The following is a 19,625-nucleotide window of genomic DNA, read 5'->3' as shown; positions in this document are numbered from 1 at the left end:
AGGAAGGAAGTTAACATTGAGGGACCTTTATCAAAAAAAATATAGGCTCACATTTGATATGTAGCGCCTCTTGCCTAAAGATGTTATTCGTGCAAGTAAAAATGTCTGATGAATATGCCTGTGTGACCACTGTGTGGTGTAAAATTGCCCTCTAGGAATTGAGTTTGACACCCCAATATGTCAATGACAGTTTCCTAATAATGTGATTCCATATAACATTACATGGTGGTGCTAAAAAGTGTGTTTTCACATTAGTCTCTCTAGACAGACGGGGTTGCCTCCCAAAACAATGTACCAATGTTCCTGTTGCTCCCAGGTCTATGTTTCAGAGACTATATTCACATGGTATATAGACCAGTATTACAATGTGTTGGTTCACAGTCACATTGTTGCATAGTACATTAGCCTGTGACAATTTGTTTGCAGTTTGTGGAAGTACAGAACTATTGTTTTATGTTTATTAGAATAGTTAAATTAGCTGTGGTAAGACCTCCCTTTACTTGAGAATGATTGGTTAGGTTACAGTTATTTCCACTGTGAGCTTATTTGCAAATCTTTGAAATTGTGCAAACCACAAACTGGTATATAAGTTATAAGAGTTATGTAACAATATGCAATGTATGTGTCTATGTAATTGCGATGTAAATACATAGGTGTTAATGCAAATACATAGGTTTTAAAGTGGGACCAGTTCTGTTTCATCTCAATTGTGGGGCGGCAGGTAGCCTGGTGGTTAGAGCGTTGGGCGAGGTTGCTAGATCGAATCGCCGAGCTGACAAGGTAAAAATCTGTCGTTCTGCCCCTGAACAAGGCTGTTAAGCCACTGTTCTTAGGCCGTCATTGTGAATAAGAATTTGTTCTTAACTGACTTGCCAGGTTAAATAAATAAAATATAAAATAGGACTGGAGTCAGCCGCCAGAGGGCTACAACATTCCTCGTGTTGTGCTTTGGGTGCTGTTTATAGGCTAGGGGCTATTCAATGGTCACCAACCGTTTCCCGGACAGCCTTTGGTGGGCGTGCAGGCTTTTGTTCCATCCTAATACTAACTGATACAAGTGTAATATGCTCAATAGGCCTAATAATAAAAAAATACATTTGATAATAAAATGTGCAAAGAGGAACGCTATAGACAGACCTACATTACAAATGCTGAATATTAAGACTATTGTAAACACCCTCGCTTGCTGCAGCTGCTGTGATCATGATCCATCACAGGACGTTCTGCAGCAGCTGCGCACACTGTCATCACTGACTAGAGTTGAAGACGGGGGGGGGTGCGCGGGGGGTGTTGTTGATGCGGGTGAGTAGAGGCTGAATGGGAGCGTTTCCCACACAAGAAACGGGGTCACCGCAAAAACAGGCCACCGAAACTGAAACCACTACTACGCCCCGGGTGACGACAACTCCTCACATTCCGGTGGGTCGTCTCCCGTTATTCGCGAAGCCTACAATGGGCTACAGACGACAGCGACTTCATAACGAGTTTTGTCGGCGAATCCTCGCGCTCCAGCTGTTATTTCGCGAGCCAAGACAGTCTCACTTGTGTCTTTCAAGCCAATGAGTCTGCCCGCTTTCGTCATTCGCTCTTCAGTGTTACATTCCGCTGAGCGTTAAGGCTGGGAATAGCCTGCATTGACAATTTAAAGTCAGTTGGATATATTTATAGCAGTTCTGACATCAAACATTGATGGTGGACGTTTTTAAGTTTTCTCTTGAACGAATGTAATGACCTGCACGAGAGGGGCAACCGTCAACAGTTTTCTTGCGTGTGATGATAGAAGACACAATGACGCTGTTGTCTCTTTTGGGTCGGATCATGCGTTATTTCCTCCTCAGGCCAGAGACATTGTTTCTGCTATGCATTAGCTTGGCCTTATGGAGTTACTTCTTCCACACGGACGAGGTGAAGACCATCGTCAAGTCCAGTCGGGATGCCGTGAACATGGTGAAGGGGAAAGTGGCGGAGATGATGCAAAACGACAGGTTGGGGGGCCTGAATGTCTTAGATGCGGAGTTCTCCAAAACTTGGGACTTCAAAAACAACAATGTAGCAGTATACTCCATTCAGGGGCGGCGCGATCACATGGAGGACCGATTCGAGGTACTCACCGACATCACAAACAAGAGTCACCCTTCTATATTCGGGATATTTGACGGTCACGGTGGTGAGGTAGGTGCAGTGACGATGTTAGCATGTAAATCTTGATGGGGCAAACTCGCCAAATGTTTTTAGATGAAGCCACTTCACAACACTAAACAATACATTAATTGCACTAAAACTGTTAGGGTCTACATAAAGCTGTCCCAACAGCAGAGCTTTCTTTTCAGCACCATGGAGTGAATCCTTACCACCGCTACACCTGGCTATCAGCGGAGTCTTGTCTGGCAGCGAAACAGTTCATTCAGCCTCATTTACTGCCTTTAAAAAAAAAACATAACATAAAAATATATATATTTCACCTTTATTTAACCAGGTAGGCTAGTTGAGAACAAGTTCTCATTTGCAACTGCGACCTGGCCAAGATAAAGCATAGCAATTCGACACATACAACAACAACACAGAGTTACACATGGAATAAACAAAACATACAGTCAATAATACAGTAGAAAAAAATAAAACAAAAAGTCTATATACAGTGTGTGCAAATGAGGTAAGATAAGGGAATTAAGGCAATAAATAGGCCATGGTAGCGAAGTAATTACAATATAGCAATTAAACACTGGAATGGTAGATGTGCAGAAGATGAATGTGCAAGTAGAGATACTGGGGTGCAAAGGAGCAAGATAAATAAATAAATAAATACAGTATGGGGATGAGGTAGATAGATGGGCTGTTTACAGATGGGCTATGTACAGATGCAGTGATCTGTGAGCTGCTCTGACAGATGGTGCTTAAAGCTAGTGAGGGAGATATGAGTCTCCAGCTTCAGTGATTTTTGCAGTTCGTTCCAGTCATTGGCAGCAGAGAACTGGAAGGAAAGGCGACCAAAGGAGGAATTGGCTTTGGGGGTGACCAGTGAGGTATACCTGCTGGAGCGCGTGCTACGAGTGGGTGCTGCTATGGTGACCAGTGAGCTGAGATAAGGCGGGGTTTTACCTAGCAGAGACTTGTAAATAACCTGTAGCCAGTGGGTTTGGCGACGAGTATGAAGCGAGGGCCAACCAACGAGAGCGTACAGGTCGCAGTGGTGGGTAGTGTATGGGGCTTTGGTGACAAAACGGATGGCACTGTGATAGACTGCATCCAATTTGTTGAGTAGAGTGTTGGAGGCTATTTTATAGATGACATCCTCGGAAGTCGAGGATCGGTAGGATGGTCAGTTTTATGAGGGTATGTTTGGCAGCATGAGTGAAGGATGCTTTGTTGCGATATAGGAAGCCGATTCTAGATTTAATTTTGGATTGGAGATGCTTAATGTGAGTCTGGAAGGAGAGTTTACAGTCTAACCAGACACCTAGGTATTTGTAGTTGTCCACGTATTCTAAGACAGAGCCGTTCAGAGTAGTGATGCTGGACGGGCGGGCAGGTGCAGGCAGTGATCGGTTGAATAGCATGCATTTAGTTTTACTTGCATTTAAGAGCAGTTGGAGGCCACGGAAGGAGAGTTGTATGGCATTGAAGCTCGTCTGGAGGTTAGTTAACACAGTGTCCAAAGAAGGGCCAGAAGTATACAGAATGGTGTAGAGGTGGATCAGAGAATCACCAGCAGCAAGAGCGAACATCATTGATGTATACAGAGAAGAGAGTCAGCCTGAGAATTTAAGCCTGTGGCACCCCCATAGAGACTGCCAGAGGTCCGGACAACAGGCCCTCCGATTTGACACACTGAACTCTATCAGAGAAGTAGTTGGTAAACCAGGCGAGGCAATCATTTGAGAAACCAAGGCTGTCGAGTCTGCCAATAAGAATGTGGTGATTGACAGAGTCGAAAGCCTTGGCCAGGTCGATGAATACGACTGTACAGTAATGTCTCTTATCGATGGCAGTTATGATGTCGGTTAGGACCTTGAGCGTGGCTGAGGTGCACCCATGAGCAGCTCTGAAACCAGATTGCATAGCGGAGAATTTACGGTGGGATTCGAAATGGTTGGTAATCTGCTTGTTAACTTGGCTTTCGGAGACCTTAGAAAGACAGGGTAGGATAGATATAGGTCTGTAGCAGTTTGGGTCTAGAGTGTCACCCCCTTTGAAGAGGGGGATGACCGTGGCAGCTTTCCAATCTTTGGGAATCTCAGACGATACGAAAGAGGTTGAACAGGCCAGTAATAGGGGTTGCAACAATTTCGGCAGATAATTTTAGAAAGAGAGGGTCCAGATTGTCTAGCCCGGCTGATTTGTATGGGTCCAGATTTTTAGCTCTTTCAGAACATCAGCTATCTGGATTTGGGTGAAGGAGAAATGGTGGGGGCTTGGGTGGGTTGCTGAGGAGGGTGCCGGGCAGTTGACCGGGGTAGGGGTAGCCAGGTGGAAAGCATGGCCAGCCGTAGAGAAATGCTTATTGAAATTATCAATTATAGTGGATTTATCAGTGCTAACAGTGTTTCCTAGCCTCACAGCAGTGGTCAACTGGGAGGAAATGATATGGAACTGATATGGCTGACTTGCTAAAACAAATGTGGTTTCTACTGACAATTGAGATGTACAAACTATGGCATAAGGGAACAACGAGCGGATAAGAGGCAATCCGAGCTAGGACTGTCATAGTCAATAACTATTTGTTCAGTACTTTTGAAATGTACAGCAAAAGAATTCAGAACATGGGCCGTTCTTACAGTATTCTCCCAGTACACCAAGTCAGAACCGTAGGATAAATAAAGGGGGCATATAAAGCAGACAATGAAAGCTCTTACAATATTTGATGATGACATTTCTCTAAAACTGGCTATAGGTTAGATGTGCACAACCAAGTCAGAACAGTAGGCTAAGTTATGAGGGGGAAAGGTACCAAATTATTAGGATGAGGCACATGGGCTACTAACAGCTTACTACACAACATGCACTTAGTATTACTTTCTTAGCTACAACATATTACACCATTTATGCAGCAGCATAAAATACATTTTTGGACACACCTGCTGTGCTAGCTTGAACAGGAATTTGGCAAGGCGGTACTTCTTGTTGCCAAATTTTGTAATCAAAGACATTCTCTGGATCTATGGTGCTTTCAAAACAACTGGGAACTGAAAAAAAACAAGTTTGAATCATGACGTCGGTGAACTTCAAGTCGGAGCTGTAGAAAGAGGCCTGAGTTCCCGACTTGGAATTCCGAGTTGGATGACCGTTCAAAATGTATTTTCCCAGTCAGAGCTCATTTTTTTCCAGAGTTCCCAGTTGTCTTGAACTCACTGAAGTCTGAGATTTCCCAGTTTCCAGTTGTTATGAGCGCGGCAGAAGTAATGCTGGATTGACAGCATGGCCAATGTATTCAATCTTTTCTGGCCCATGGCATATTAATGTTTATCCTTTTAAGGTTGACTCTTAAACTCAGACTTGGACCACACACCCACTCCACTGAATAGCAGGCTAGTGATTGCAACACTTGCGGTTAGGCACAGATTCCTTCCAAACCACTCATTGTTGAATTTGCGATTTCCAACTTGTTGTGTAATGTTTATGTCCAATGGCCGATGAGCACCAATACGTTTGATCTATAATTTCTCTTCATATGACAAGGATTGAAAAGGATTTTCCAATATATTGTCAACTTGATTCATGATGATGACTGCTTGTCTAGCTTGCTAGCTAAGATTTTGAAAGTATGATGTTGACATGATCAGTCCAACCAAAGCTACGGTAGATATAACGTGATTTGACGTAAATGTATCTGTGGCCAATGACCTTGAGCCTTCTTGGATGGGCAATTCTAATGTAAATCTACGGCAGCACCCAAGGGGCTTGAATTTATGAGCTCTCCCCGTAGATTTTTCGATGATGTAGTGTCCCCATGAGTGACAGAACACTGAGCCAATCACGGCGCAACTAGAGAACATTACTAACCCCGATACTCCGTATTTTCCGCTGGCTGCCCCACCACCACAGAAATCACTGAGCTACGCTAAAACACCTGCATTTTGGAGCTGCCTTACTCAAGAAAGCAAAAAAGAGACCATGTTTGTATGCAGCTTTATTAACAAAGTTATTTAGTTTTTACCTTGTCAGCTCGGGGATTCGATCTTGCAACCTTTCGGTTACTGGCCAAACGCTCTAACCACTAGGCTACCTGTCTCCCCTTTGATGAAACTAGAATCACTCTCTATGTGTTTTTGTGTGTTGTCCTCAGCTCAGAGACATAGGAATTGAATTGCGAACCCACACAAAGAACCAGTCTTGAGGCTTTGTGTGTCACACATGGTGTGAACAATATTTTTCTCTCTTTGACTGTCAAGGGTCAGTGAATGCCCAAAGTAGCCTCCAGACCACATTTCTAGAGAGCCATCTGCCACTTCACTGTCCACAGAGAGCTTGGAGCCAGGATTCTCTTTCTCACAGACACTTACAAAGTTATTACACCCTATTACACCCTATTACACACCATTACACACCATTACACACCATTACACACCATTACACAAACACTATTACACACTATAACAAAGCTATTACACATTTTTACAAAGCTATTACACCCATTACACACTTACACCTTATTACTCACTATTACACAAACACTTACACACTTACACCTTATTACTCACTATTACACAAACACTTACACACTTACACCTTATTACTCACTATTACACAAACACTTACACACTATAACAAAGCTATTACACATTATCACAAAGCTATTACACACTATTACACACATTACACCATTACACCCTATTACACACTATTACACAAACACTATTACACACTATAAGCTATTACACAAACACTATTACACACTATAACAAAGCTATTACACAAACACTATTACACACTATAACAAAGCTATTACACATTATCACAAAGCTATTACACACTATTACACACATTACACCATTACACCCTATTACACACTATTACACAAACACTATTACACACTATAACAAAGCTATTACACAAACACGATTACACACTATAACAAAGCTATTACACAAACACTATTACACACTATAACAAAGCTATTACACAAACACGATTACACACTATAACAAAGCTATTACACAAACACTATTACACACTATAACAAAGCTATTACACAAACACTATTACACACTATAACAAAGCTATTACACAAACACGATTACACACTATAACAAAGCTATTACACAAACACGATTACAAAGCTATTACACACTAACAAAGCTATTACACAAACACTATTACACATTATTACAAAAGCTATTACTCTATTACACACTGTTACACATCTGTGTTTTAGAAGTCACAAATGCCACTTTAGTATGGCGACTGTGTCCATCTCCACCAAACCAAATCAAAATACTAAAAGATTTACACTGAGTGGACAAAACATAAAGAACACCTGCTCTTTCCATGACATAGACCGACCAGGTGAATACAGGTGATAGCTACGATCCCTTATTGATGTCACTTATTAAATCCATTTCAATCAGAGTAGATGAAGGGGGAAGACCGGTTAAAGGATTTTTAAGCCTTGAGACATAGATTGTGTATGTGTGCCAATCAGAGGGTGAATGGGTAAGACAAAAGATTTAAGTACCTTTGAACAGGGTATGGTAGTAGGTGCCAGGCGCACCGGTTTGTGTCAAGAACTGCAACGCTGCTGGGTTTTTCACGCTCAACAGTTTCCTGTGTGTATCAAGAATGGTCAAAGGACATCCAACCAACTTGACACAACTGTGGGAAGCATTGGAGTCAAGATCACTTTCTGAGTCAAAATACAAGCCAAGATCTACCACTCAGATTTTTTGCTGTTGCATGACTTTAAAAAAGTAAGCCTATTCAACATTATCCAATTATCCACAGTCTTCCAGCTGATGGTGAAACTTCAGTCACATTGCATTACTTCTGCCTCATGCACCAATTCATGTTGTTACTCCTATGACCAGAGAAAGTGAAATATTCCTTGATATTAACCTGTCTGGGCAAGCTGGGACGTTTGCGTCCCACCCTAGTCAACAGCCAGTGGAATCGCGTCGCTCGAAATACAAATACCTCATAAATGCTATAACTTCAATTTCTCAAACATATGACTATTTTACACCATTTTATAGATACACCTCTCCTGAATCGAACCACGTTGTCCGATTTTAAAAAGGCTTTACAGCAAAAGCAAAACATTAGATTATGTTAGGAGAGTACCCTGCCAAAAATAATCACACTGCCATTTTCAAAGCAACTAGCATGCATCACAAATACCCAAAACACAGCTAAATGCAGCACTAACCTTTGACAATCTTCATCAGATGACACTCCTAGGACATCATGTTACACAATACATGCATTTTTTGTTCGATAAAGTTCATATTTATATATAAAAACAGCATTTTACATCGGCGCGTGACGTTCAGAAAATATTTTCCCTCAAATGCTTCCGGTGAATCAGCGCTACAATTTACAAAATTACTATTCGAAAACATTGGTAAAATATAATATTGTCATTCAAAGAATTATAGATTAACATCTCGTGAATGCAACCGCATTGCCAGATTTAACCTCTCTAGGGTAGGGGGCAGTATTTTCACATCCGGATAAAAAACATACCCAATTTAATCTGGTTATTACTACTGCCCAGAAACTAGAATATGCATATAATTGTTTGATTTGGATAGAAAAAGAAACCCTAAAGTTTCTAAAACTGTTTGAATGGTGTCTGTGAGTATAACAGAACTCATCTGGCAGGCCAAAACCTGAGAAGATTCTGTACAGGAAGTGCCCTCTCTGACCATTTCTTGGCCTTCTACACTCTCTTTATTAAAAATAGAGGATCTCTGCTGTAACGTGACACTTTCTGAGGCTCCCATAGGCTCTCAGAAGGCGCCAGAACGTTGAATGATGACTCTGCTGTCCCATGCTGAAAAACAGTAGCGCATTTGGATAGTGGTCGATCTGAGAACAATGAGACGGGGGTGCGCGTGCACGAGACGACTCCATTTTCAACTTTGAGTCTTTGAACGAAAACAGGGTTTCCCGGTCGGAATATTATCGTTATTTTACGAGAAAAATCGCATAAAAATTGATTTTAAACAGCGTTTGACATGCTTCGAAGTATGGTAATAGAATATTTTTCGTCACGATACGCGTCCGCGCGTCACCTTTTGGATAGTGTCTTGAACGCAAGAACAAAACAGAGGATATTTGAACATAACTATGGATTATTTTGAACCAAAACAACATTTGTGGATGAAGTAGAAGTCCTGGGAGTGCATTCTGACGAAGAACAGCAAAGGTAATCCAATTTTTCTTATAGTAAATCTGAGTTTGGTGAGTGCCAAACTTGGTGGGTGTCAAAATAGCTAGCCCGTGATGGCGAGCTATCTACTCAGAATATTGCAAAATGTGCTTTTGCCGAAAAGCTATTTTAAAATCGGACACCGCGATTGCATAAAGGAGTTCTGTATCTATAATTCTTAAAATAATTGTTATGTTTTTTGTGAACGTTTATCGTGAGTAATTTAGTAAATTCACCGGAAGTTTTCGGTATGTTTGCTAGTTCTGAACGTCACATGCTAATGTAAAAAGCTGGTTTTTGATATAAATATGAACTTGATTGAACAAAACATGCATGTATTGTATAACATAATGTCCTAGGAGTGTCACGTCCTGGCCATTATAAGGTTAATTGGTATTGTAGTTTGGTCAGGACGTGGCAGAGGGTATTTGTTTTATGTGGTTCGGGGTGGTGTGTTTTGTTGAAGGGGCATTTGGTTTAAGTATTCCGGGGTTTTTGGGCACTGTTTGGTTTTCAGGTATTCTATGATTTTGTCTAGTATGTCTGTTTCTATGTTTGGTTAATTGGGATTGGGACTCTCAGTTGAAGGCAGGTGTTGTCTATCTGCCTTTGATTGAGAGTCCCATATATGAGGGTGTGTTTGTGTTTGTTATTTGTGGGTGATTGTTTCGTGTTTAGCGTAAGTAAGCCTAACAGAACTGTCAGTTTATCGTGAGTTTGTTTTTGTTATTTTGTATATCCATTTTGAGTTTATTAAATGTTCAAAATGAACTATATCAACTCTGCTGCGTATTGGTCATCTTTTTCCGACGATGATTTCGTTATATCGTCCTCCGACGAAGAAATCCCTGACAGAATCACCCACCAAACCAAGACCAAGCAGCGGCGAAAGGAGCAGCACGCTCAGGATACGGACTATGTGGAGAGATGGACATGGGAGCAGGTTATGGCCGGAGAAGGCCCATGGAGTATGGCTGGTAAGGACCGGGAACGTTTCCGAGGATCAAGACTGGCGTTGAAGCACGAGAGGCACCCCCAATAATTTTTTGGGGGGGGGCACACGGGTAGTTTGGCTAGGCATAGGAAGAGCCGGAAGCCAGCTACCCGTGGTTATATGGAGGAGCGTATGGGGTGGAGAGCGCCATGTTTCGCTGAGGAGCGCACTATCTCACCCATACGCACGCACAGTCCGGTGCGCGTTGTTCCAGCCCCTCGCAGGTGCCGTGCTAGAGCGGGCATCCAGCCTGGTAGGAGGATGCCTGCGCAGCGCATCTGGTCGCCGGTACGCCTCCGAGGACCAGGCTACCCAACTCCCGCTCTACGCACGGCTACCATCAGGCCCCTGCACAGCCCAGTCTGCCCTGTACCAGCACCCCGCTCGTACAGGGCTACTAGTTCCATCCAGCCAAGACGGGTTGTGCAGGAGGTAAGATCAAGACCGATTGTGCGCCTCCATAGCCCTGGGTTTCCAGCTCCTGTCTCTCGTGCGGACCCGGAAGTGCGTCAACCCAGTCCGACTCGTCCTGTTCCCGCTCCCGCACTAGCCTTCAGGTGCGTGCACAACCCGGCAAACCCAGTCACCAGCACCAGCGCACCCGCCAGTCAACAGTCGTCAACAGAGCTGCCCGCCAGTCAACAGTCTTCATCAGAGCTGCCCGCCAGTCAACAGTCATCATCAGAGCTGCCCGCCAGTCAACAGTCGTCATCAGAGCTGCCCGCCAGTCAACAGTCGTCATCAGAGCTGCCTGCCAGTCAACAGTCGTCATCAGAGCTGCCCGCCAGTCAACAGTCGTCATCAGAGCTGCCCGCCAGTCAACAGTCGTCGGAGCTGCCCGCCAGTCAACAGTCGTCGGAGTGGCCAGACTGCGCTGAACTGCCGGAGTGGCCAGACTGCGCTGAACTGCCGGAGTGGCCAGACTGCGCTGAACTGCCGGAGTGGCCAGACTGCGCTGAACTGCCGGAGTGGCCAGACTGCGCTGAACTGCCGGAGTGGCCAGACTGCGCTGAACTGCCGGAGTGGCCAGACTGCCCCGACTGTCCCGAGTTGCCAGACTGCCCCGACTGTCCCGAGTTGCCAGACTGCCCCGACTGTCCCGAGTTGCCAGACTGCCCCGACTGTCCCGAGTTGCCAGACTGCCCCGAGCTGCCAGACTGCCCCGACAGCCTGGAACGGCCAGAGCCGGAGCCACCTCCAGAGATAGGTGGGTTGGGGAGGGGGGGTGTAGCACAGTGCCGTCGTTGACGGCAGCCACCCTCCCTTCCCTCCCCTTTAGTAAGGGGGGAATTTTTCTTTTGGTGTTGCTTGGGGTTATTTTTGTTAAGGTGCTTCCGGGGTTAGCACCTTTAAGGGGGTACTGTCACGTCCTGGCCAGTATAAGGTTAATTGGTATTGTAGTTTGGTCAGGACGTGGCAGAGGGTATTCGTTTTATGTGGTTCGGGGTGGTGTGTTTTGTTGAAGGGGCATTTGGTTTAAGTATTCCAGGGTTTTTGGGCACTGTTTGGTTTTCAGGTATTCTATGATTTTGTCTAGTATGTCTGTTTCTATGTTTGGTTAATTGGGGTTGGGACTCTCAGTTGAAGGCAGGTGTTGTCTATCTGCCTTTGATTGAGAGTCCCATATATGAGGGTGTGTTTGTGTTTGTTATTTGTGGGTGATTGTTTCGTGTTTAGCGTAAGTAAGCCTAACAGAACTGTCAGTTTATCGTGAGTTTGTTTTTGTTATTTTGTATATCCATTTTGAGTTTATTAAATGTTCAAAATGAACTATATCAACTCTGCTGCGTATTGGTCATCTTTTTCCGACGATGATTTCGTTATATCGTCCTCCGACGAAGAAATCCCTGACAAGGAGTGTCATCTGATGAAGATCATCAAAGGTTAGTGCTGCATTTAGCTGTGGTTTTGGTTTTTGTGACATTATATGCTAGCTTGAAAAATGGGTATGTGATTATTTCTGGCTGGGTACTCTCCTGACATAATCTAATGTTTTGCTTTCGTTGTAAAGCCTTTTTGAAATCGGACAGTGTGGTTAGATTAACGAGAGTCTTGTCTTTAAAATGGTGTAAAATAGTCATATGTTTGAGAAATTGAAGTCATAGCATTTCTAAGGTATTTGAATATCGCGCCACAGGATTCCACTGGCTGTTGAGTAGGTGGGACGATTTCGTCCTACATACCCTAGAGAGGTTAAAAATAACTTTACTGGGAAATCACACTTTGCAATAAACGAGGTGCTATGCTCAGAAAAATAGGCTAGGCGATACAGGTTAGCGCCATCTTGGACTCATCTAAAATCAAATATACTATTGTAAATATTCACTTGCCTTTGATTATCTTCATCAGAAGGCACTTCCAGGATTCCCAGGTCCACAACAAATGTCGTCACAAATGTGCAAAAAAAATGTATTTACGTTCGTTCAAACATGTCAAACGTTGTATAACATAGATCTTTAGGGCCTTTTTCAATCAGAACTTCAATAATATTCAAGGTGGGCGATTGCATTGTCTTACTAAACGTTTCGGAACGAGAGAGTACCCACGGGCACGCGCATCAGTAGTAATGGCCCTCCCTCTATGACAAACTTTCCAGGCCACTCGTTCGGTCAGTTTTTACCGGAGAAGACTCAAACCACTTTGTAAAGACTGTTGACATCTAGTGGAAGCCTTAGGAAGTGCTAAATGATTAATAAGTCCCTGTGTGTTTCAATGGCAAAGGCTTGATAGTGATTCCACACATCAGATTTCCACTTCCTGTTAGGATTTGTCTTAGGGTTTTGACTGCCATATGAGTTCTGTTATACTCACAGACACCATTCAAACAGTTTTAGAAACTTCAGAGTGTTTTCTATCCAAATCTACTAATTATATGCATATTCTCGTTTCTGGGTAAGAGTAGTAACCAGTTTAAATCGGGTACGTTTTTTTATCCGGCCGTGAAAATACTGCCCCCTATCCCCAACCGGTTTTAACAGCGTTAGCTTATCAAAACACTTTACTATACTCATTCATTGCAGCTGCAGTGCTGGTTGTAGCGTGAGTGGAATTACGGAGAACTTGCATTTTATGTCTTATAAAACTGTTGACAAAGTGTTGACAGTGCTGAATAACAACTTAAACATGAACTTACTAATGAAAACAGCAGCTTTGTGTTGTATTCGTTGAGTCTCTCTCTAGTCATGGTTTTTAAACAAACCAACTTTGACTTTTAACCAGGGGTTGGAACCAAAATGATTTTCCAATATTTTTGTTATTAACAGAACCACAGTTTTTTTCCATTCCACTGTTTTGACCAGCAAAATAATGTTCTGAACCCGTTTGAGACAAAAAAAGATACCGGTTTATAGTGTTCCTTTCTGTTCCTTTTTTAACTTGTGAAATCAACAGTAGTTAGCTAATTAAATTACTTCAGCAGTCAGTGTGAAAGTTGTAATGGTAGAATGCACAAGCTGCAATTTCAAAATTGGGTAGTGCATCATCAGTTCCTCTTGTCATTGTTAGTCACTGCATTCCTTAGAGAGCCATTTATAACTTGTCAGAAATGTCCAGATCCACTAGCCCATGTCAGCGAACATTTTTTTATTTAGGTTTCTCATAGATATTGTTGATTTTTTTTTGTCGCCTTAAATATCTCATGAATACACATTAGACATGGCGAAATGTATAGAATTGCAAGAAAATTTGCTTTAAAACTGCAGAATTTTCTTTGCACCCCATGACAAAATGTGTAGAATTGCAGGAAATAATCTTTAAAGCTGCACAATTCTCTCCACCAACAAGAGGGGTGTGAACAGTTTGTCATGAACAGTGCTTGTGCCCATAAAAATAGACGGGGCTCATGCACGCACAGGGGGCGCGGGATGTTCCCCAATACTGGAAGGGGGACCCAGAGTGAAAAAGTTTGGGAACCCCTAAAGTAGCCTATGGTAATGTCAGTACAGTAGCCTGTGGTAATGTCAGTACAGTAGCCTGTGGTAATGTCAGTACAGTAGCCTATGGTAATGTCAGTACAGTAGCCATCAGTACAGTAGACTATGGTAATGTCAGTACAGTAGACTATGGTAATGTCAGTACAGTAGTCATCAGTACAGTAGACTATGGTAATGTCAGTACAGTAGCCTGTGGTAACGTCAGTACAGTAGACTATGGTAACGTCAGTACAGTAGCCATCAGTACAGTAGCCTGTGGTAACGTCAGTACAGTAGACTATGGTAATGTCAGTACAGTAGCCATCAGTACAGTAGTCTATGGTAATGTCAGTACAGTAGCCATCAGTACAGTAGTCTATGGTAACGTCAGTACAGTAGACTATGGTAATGTCAGTACAGTAGCCATCAGTACAGTAGACTATGGTAATGTCAGTACAGTAGCCATCAGTACAGTAGACTATGGTAATGTCAGTACAGTAGCCATCAGTACAGTAGACTATGGTAACGTCAGTACAGTAGCCTGTGGTAACGTCAGTACAGTAGACTGTGGTAACGTCAGTACAGTAGCCTATGGTAATGTCAGTACAGTAGCCATCAGTACAGTAGACTATGGTAATGTCAGTACAGTAGCCATCAGTACAGTAGACTATGGTAACGTCAGTACTGTAGCCTGTGGTAACGTCAGTACAGTAGACTATGGTAACGTCAGTACAGTAGCCATCAGTACAGTAGACTGTGGTAACGTCAGTACAGTAGACTATGGTAACGTCAGTACAGTAGCCATCAGTACAGTAGACTATGGTAACGTCAGTACAGTAGACTATGGTAACGTCAGTACAGTAGACTATGGTAACGTCAGTACAGTAGCCATCAGTACAGTAGACTGTGGTAACGTCAGTACAGTAGCCATCAGTACAGTAGACTATGGTAACGTCAGTACAGTAGCCATCAGTACAGTAGACTATGGTAACGCCAGTACAGTAGCCATCAGTACAGTAGACTATGGTAACGTCAGTACAGTAGCCATCAGTACAGTAGACTATGGTAACGTCAGTACAGTAGCCATCAGTACAGTAGACTATGGTAACGTCAGTACAGTAGCCATCAGTACAGTAGACTATGGTAACGCAAGTACAGTAGCCATCAGTACAGTAGACTATGGTAACGCCGGTACAGTAGCCATCAGTACAGTAGACTATGGTAACGCCGGTACAGTAGCCATCAGTACAGTAGACTATGGTAACGCCGGTACAGTAGCCATCAGTACAGTAGACTATGGTAACGCTGGTACAGTAGCCATCAGTACAGTAGACTATGGTAACGCCGGTACAGTAGCCATCAGTACAGTAGACTATGGTAACGCCGGTACAGTAGCCATCAGTACAGTAGACTATGGTAACGCCGGTACAGTAGCCATCAGTACAGTAGACTATGGTAACGCCAGTACAGTAGACTATGGTAACGCCAGTACAGTAGACTATGGTAACGTAAGTACAGTAGACTGTGGTAACGCAAGTACAGTAGCCATCAGTACAGTAGACTATGGTAACGTCAGTACAGTAGCCATCAGTACAGTAGACTGTGGTAACGTCAGTACAGTAGCCATCAGTACAGTAGACTATGGTAACGTCAGTACAGTAGCCATCAGTACAGTAGACTATGGTAACGCCAGTACAGTAGCCATCAGTACAGTAGACTATGGTAACGTCAGTACAGTAGCCATCAGTACAGTAGACTATGGTAACGTCAGTACAGTAGCCATCAGTACAGTAGACTATGGTAACGTCAGTACAGTAGCCATCAGTACAGTAGACTATGGTAACGCAAGTACAGTAGCCATCAGTACAGTAGACTATGGTAACGCCAGTACAGTAGCCATCAGTACAGTAGACTATGGTAACGCCGGTACAGTAGCCATCAGTACAGTAGACTATGGTAACGCCGGTACAGTAGCCATCAGTACAGTAGACTATGGTAACGCCGGTACAGTAGCCATCAGTACAGTAGACTATGGTAACGCCAGTACAGTAGCCATCAGTACAGTAGACTATGTAACGCCGGTACAGTAGCCATCAGTACAGTAGACTATGGTAACGCCGGTACAGTAGCCATCAGTACAGTAGACTATGGTAACGCCAGTACAGTAGACTATGGTAACGCCAGTACAGTAGACTATGGTAACGTAAGTACAGTAGACTGTGGTAACGCAAGTACAGTAGCCATCAGTACAGTAGACTATGGTAACGTCAGTACAGTAGCCATCAGTACAGTAGACTGTGGTAACGTCAGTACAGTAGACTATGGTAACGTCAGTACAGTAGCCCCTGGTAACGTCAGTACAGTAGCCATCAGTACAGTAGCCCGTGGTAACGTCAGTACAGTAGCCATCAGTACAGTAGACTATGGTAACGTCAGTACAGTAGACTATGGTAACGTCAGTACAGTAGCCCCTGGTAACGTCAGTACAGTAGCCATCAGTACAGTAGACTATGGTAATGTCAGTACAGTAGACTGTGGTAACGCCAGTACAGTAGCCATCAGTACAGTAGACTATGGTAACGTCAGTACAGTAGCCTGTGGTAACGTCAGTACAGTAGCCATCAGTACAGTAGACTATGGTAACGTCAGTACAGTAGACTATGGTAACGTCAGTACAGTAGCCATCAGTACAGTAGACTATGGTAACGCCAGTACAGTAGCCATCAGTACAGTAGACTATGGTAACGTCATTACAGTAGCCATCAGTAGAGTAGACTATGGTAACGTCAGTACAGTAGCCATCAGTACAGTAGACTATGGTAATGCCAGTACAGTAGCCATCAGTACAGTAGACTATGGTAACGCCAGTACAGTAGCCATCAGTACAGTAGACTATGGTAACGCCAGTACAGTAGCCATCAGTACAGTAGACTATGGTAACGCCAGTACAGTAGCCATCAGTACAGTAGACTATGGTAACGCCAGTACAGTAGCCATCAGTACAGTAGACTATAACGCCAGTACAGTAGCCATCAGTACAGTAGACTATAACGCCAGTACAGTAGCCATCAGTACAGTAGACTATGGTAACGCCAGTACAGTAGCCATCAGTACAGTAGACTATGGTAACGCCAGTACAGTAGCCATCAGTACAGTAGACTATGGTAACGCCAGTACAGTAGCCATCAGTACAGTAGACTATGGTAACGCCAGTACAGTAGCCATCAGTACAGTAGACTATAACGCCAGTACAGTAGCCATCAGTACAGTAGACTATAACGCCAGTACAGTAGCCATCAGTACAGTAGACTATGGTAACGTCAGTACAGTAGCCATCAGTACAGTAGACTGTGGTAACGTCAGTACAGTAGACTGTGGTAACGTCAGTACAGTAGACTATGGTAACGTCAGTACAGTAGACTGTGGTAACGCAAGTACAGTAGCCATCAGTACAGTAGACTGTGGTAACGTCAGTACAGTAGACTATGGTAACGTCAGTACAGTAGCCCCTGGTAACGTCAGTACAGTAGCCATCAGTACAGTAGCCCCTGGTAACGTCAGTACAGTAGCCATCAGTACAGTAGACTATGGTAACGTCAGTACAGTAGACTATGGTAACGTCAGTACAGTAGCCCCTGGTAACGTCAGTACAGTAGCCATCAGTACAGTAGACTATGGTAATGTCAGTACAGTAGACTGTGGTAACGCCAGTACAGTAGCCATCAGTACAGTAGACTATGGTAACGTCAGTACAGTAGCCTGTGGTAACGTCAGTACAGTAGCCATCAGTACAGTAGACTATGGTAACGTCAGTACAGTAGACTATGGTAACGTCAGTACAGTAGCCATCAGTACAGTAGACTATGGTAACGCCAGTACAGTAGCCATCAGTACAGTAGACTATGGTAACGTCAGTACAGTAGCCATCAGTAGAGTAGACTATGGTAACGTCAGTACAGTAGCCATCAGTACAGTAGACTATGGTAACGCCAGTACAGTAGCCATCAGTACAGTAGACTATGGTAACGCCAGTACAGTAGCCATCAGTACAGTAGACTATGGTAACGCCAGTACAGTAGCCATCAGTACAGTAGACTATGGTAACGCCAGTACAGTAGCCATCAGTACAGTAGACTATGGTAACGCCAGTACAGTAGCCATCAGTACAGTAGACTATAACGCCAGTACAGTAGCCATCAGTACAGTAGACTATAACGCCAGTACAGTAGCCATCAGTACAGTAGACTATAACGCCAGTACAGTAGCCATCAGTACAGTAGACTATGGTAACGCCAGTACAGTAGCCATCAGTACAGTAGACTATGGTAACGCCAGTACAGTAGCCATCAGTACAGTAGACTATGGTAACGCCAGTACAGTAGCCATCAGTACAGTAGACTATAACGCCAGTACAGTAGCCATCAGTACAGTAGACTATAACGCCAGTACAGTAGCCATCAGTACAGTAGACTATGGTAACGTCAGTACAGTAGCCATCAGTACAGTAGACTGTGGTAACGTCAGTACAGTAGACTGTGGTAACGTCAGTACAGTAGACTATGGTAACGTCAGTACAGTAGACTGTGGTAACGCAAGTACAGTAGCCATCAGTACAGTAGACTATGGTAACGTCAGTACAGTAGCCATCAGTACAGTAGACTGTGGTAACGTCAGTACAGTAGACTATGGTAACGTCAGTACAGTAGCCCCTGGTAACGTCAGTACAGTAGCCATCAGTACAGTAGCCATCAGTACAGTAGACTATGGTAACGTCAGTACAGTAGACTATGGTAACGTCAGTACAGTAGCCCCTGGTAACGTCAGTACAGTAGCCATCAGTACAGTAGACTATGGTAATGTCAGTACAGTAGACTGTGGTAACGCCAGTACAGTAGCCATCAGTACAGTAGACTATGGTAACGTCAGTACAGTAGCCTGTGGTAACGTCAGTACAGTAGCCATCAGTACAGTAGACTATGGTAACGTCAGTACAGTAGACTATGGTAACGTCAGTACAGTAGCCATCAGTACAGTAGACTATGGTAACGCCAGTACAGTAGCCATCAGTACAGTAGACTATGGTAACGTCAGTACAGTAGCCATCAGTAGAGTAGACTATGGTAACGCCAGTACAGTAGACTATGGTAACGTCAGTACAGTAGCCATCAGTACAGTAGACTATGGTAATGCCAGTACAGTAGCCATCAGTACAGTAGACTATGGTAACGCCAGTACAGTAGCCATCAGTACAGTAGACTATGGTAACGCCAGTACAGTAGCCATCAGTACAGTAGACTATGGTAACGCCAGTACAGTAGCCATCAGTACAGTAGACTATAACGCCAGTACAGTAGAC

General features: G+C 43.6%; 1 protein-coding gene across 2 annotated transcripts in view; it reads left to right on the top strand.

Annotated features, from left to right (window-relative positions):
• Positions 1-1,269: 1,269 nt before the first annotated feature.
• Positions 1,270-19,625, top strand: part of LOC100306820 (phosphatase 1L) — a 35,683-nt gene continuing 17,327 nt past the window's right edge. The window contains exon 1 of one of the 2 annotated variants that reach the window (XM_014189729.2): positions 1,270-2,172. In XM_014189729.2, the coding sequence (XP_014045204.1) occupies positions 1,774-2,172 (399 nt within the window). In that variant the 5' untranslated portion in view covers positions 1,270-1,773. 2 annotated transcript variants of the gene reach the window in all.

The sequence above is a fragment of the Salmo salar genome, chromosome ssa03 (genome assembly GCF_905237065.1).
Source record: "Salmo salar chromosome ssa03, Ssal_v3.1, whole genome shotgun sequence".
Taxonomy (NCBI): domain Eukaryota; kingdom Metazoa; phylum Chordata; class Actinopteri; order Salmoniformes; family Salmonidae; genus Salmo; species Salmo salar.
This window is presented reverse-complemented; position numbering and strand designations above follow the sequence as displayed.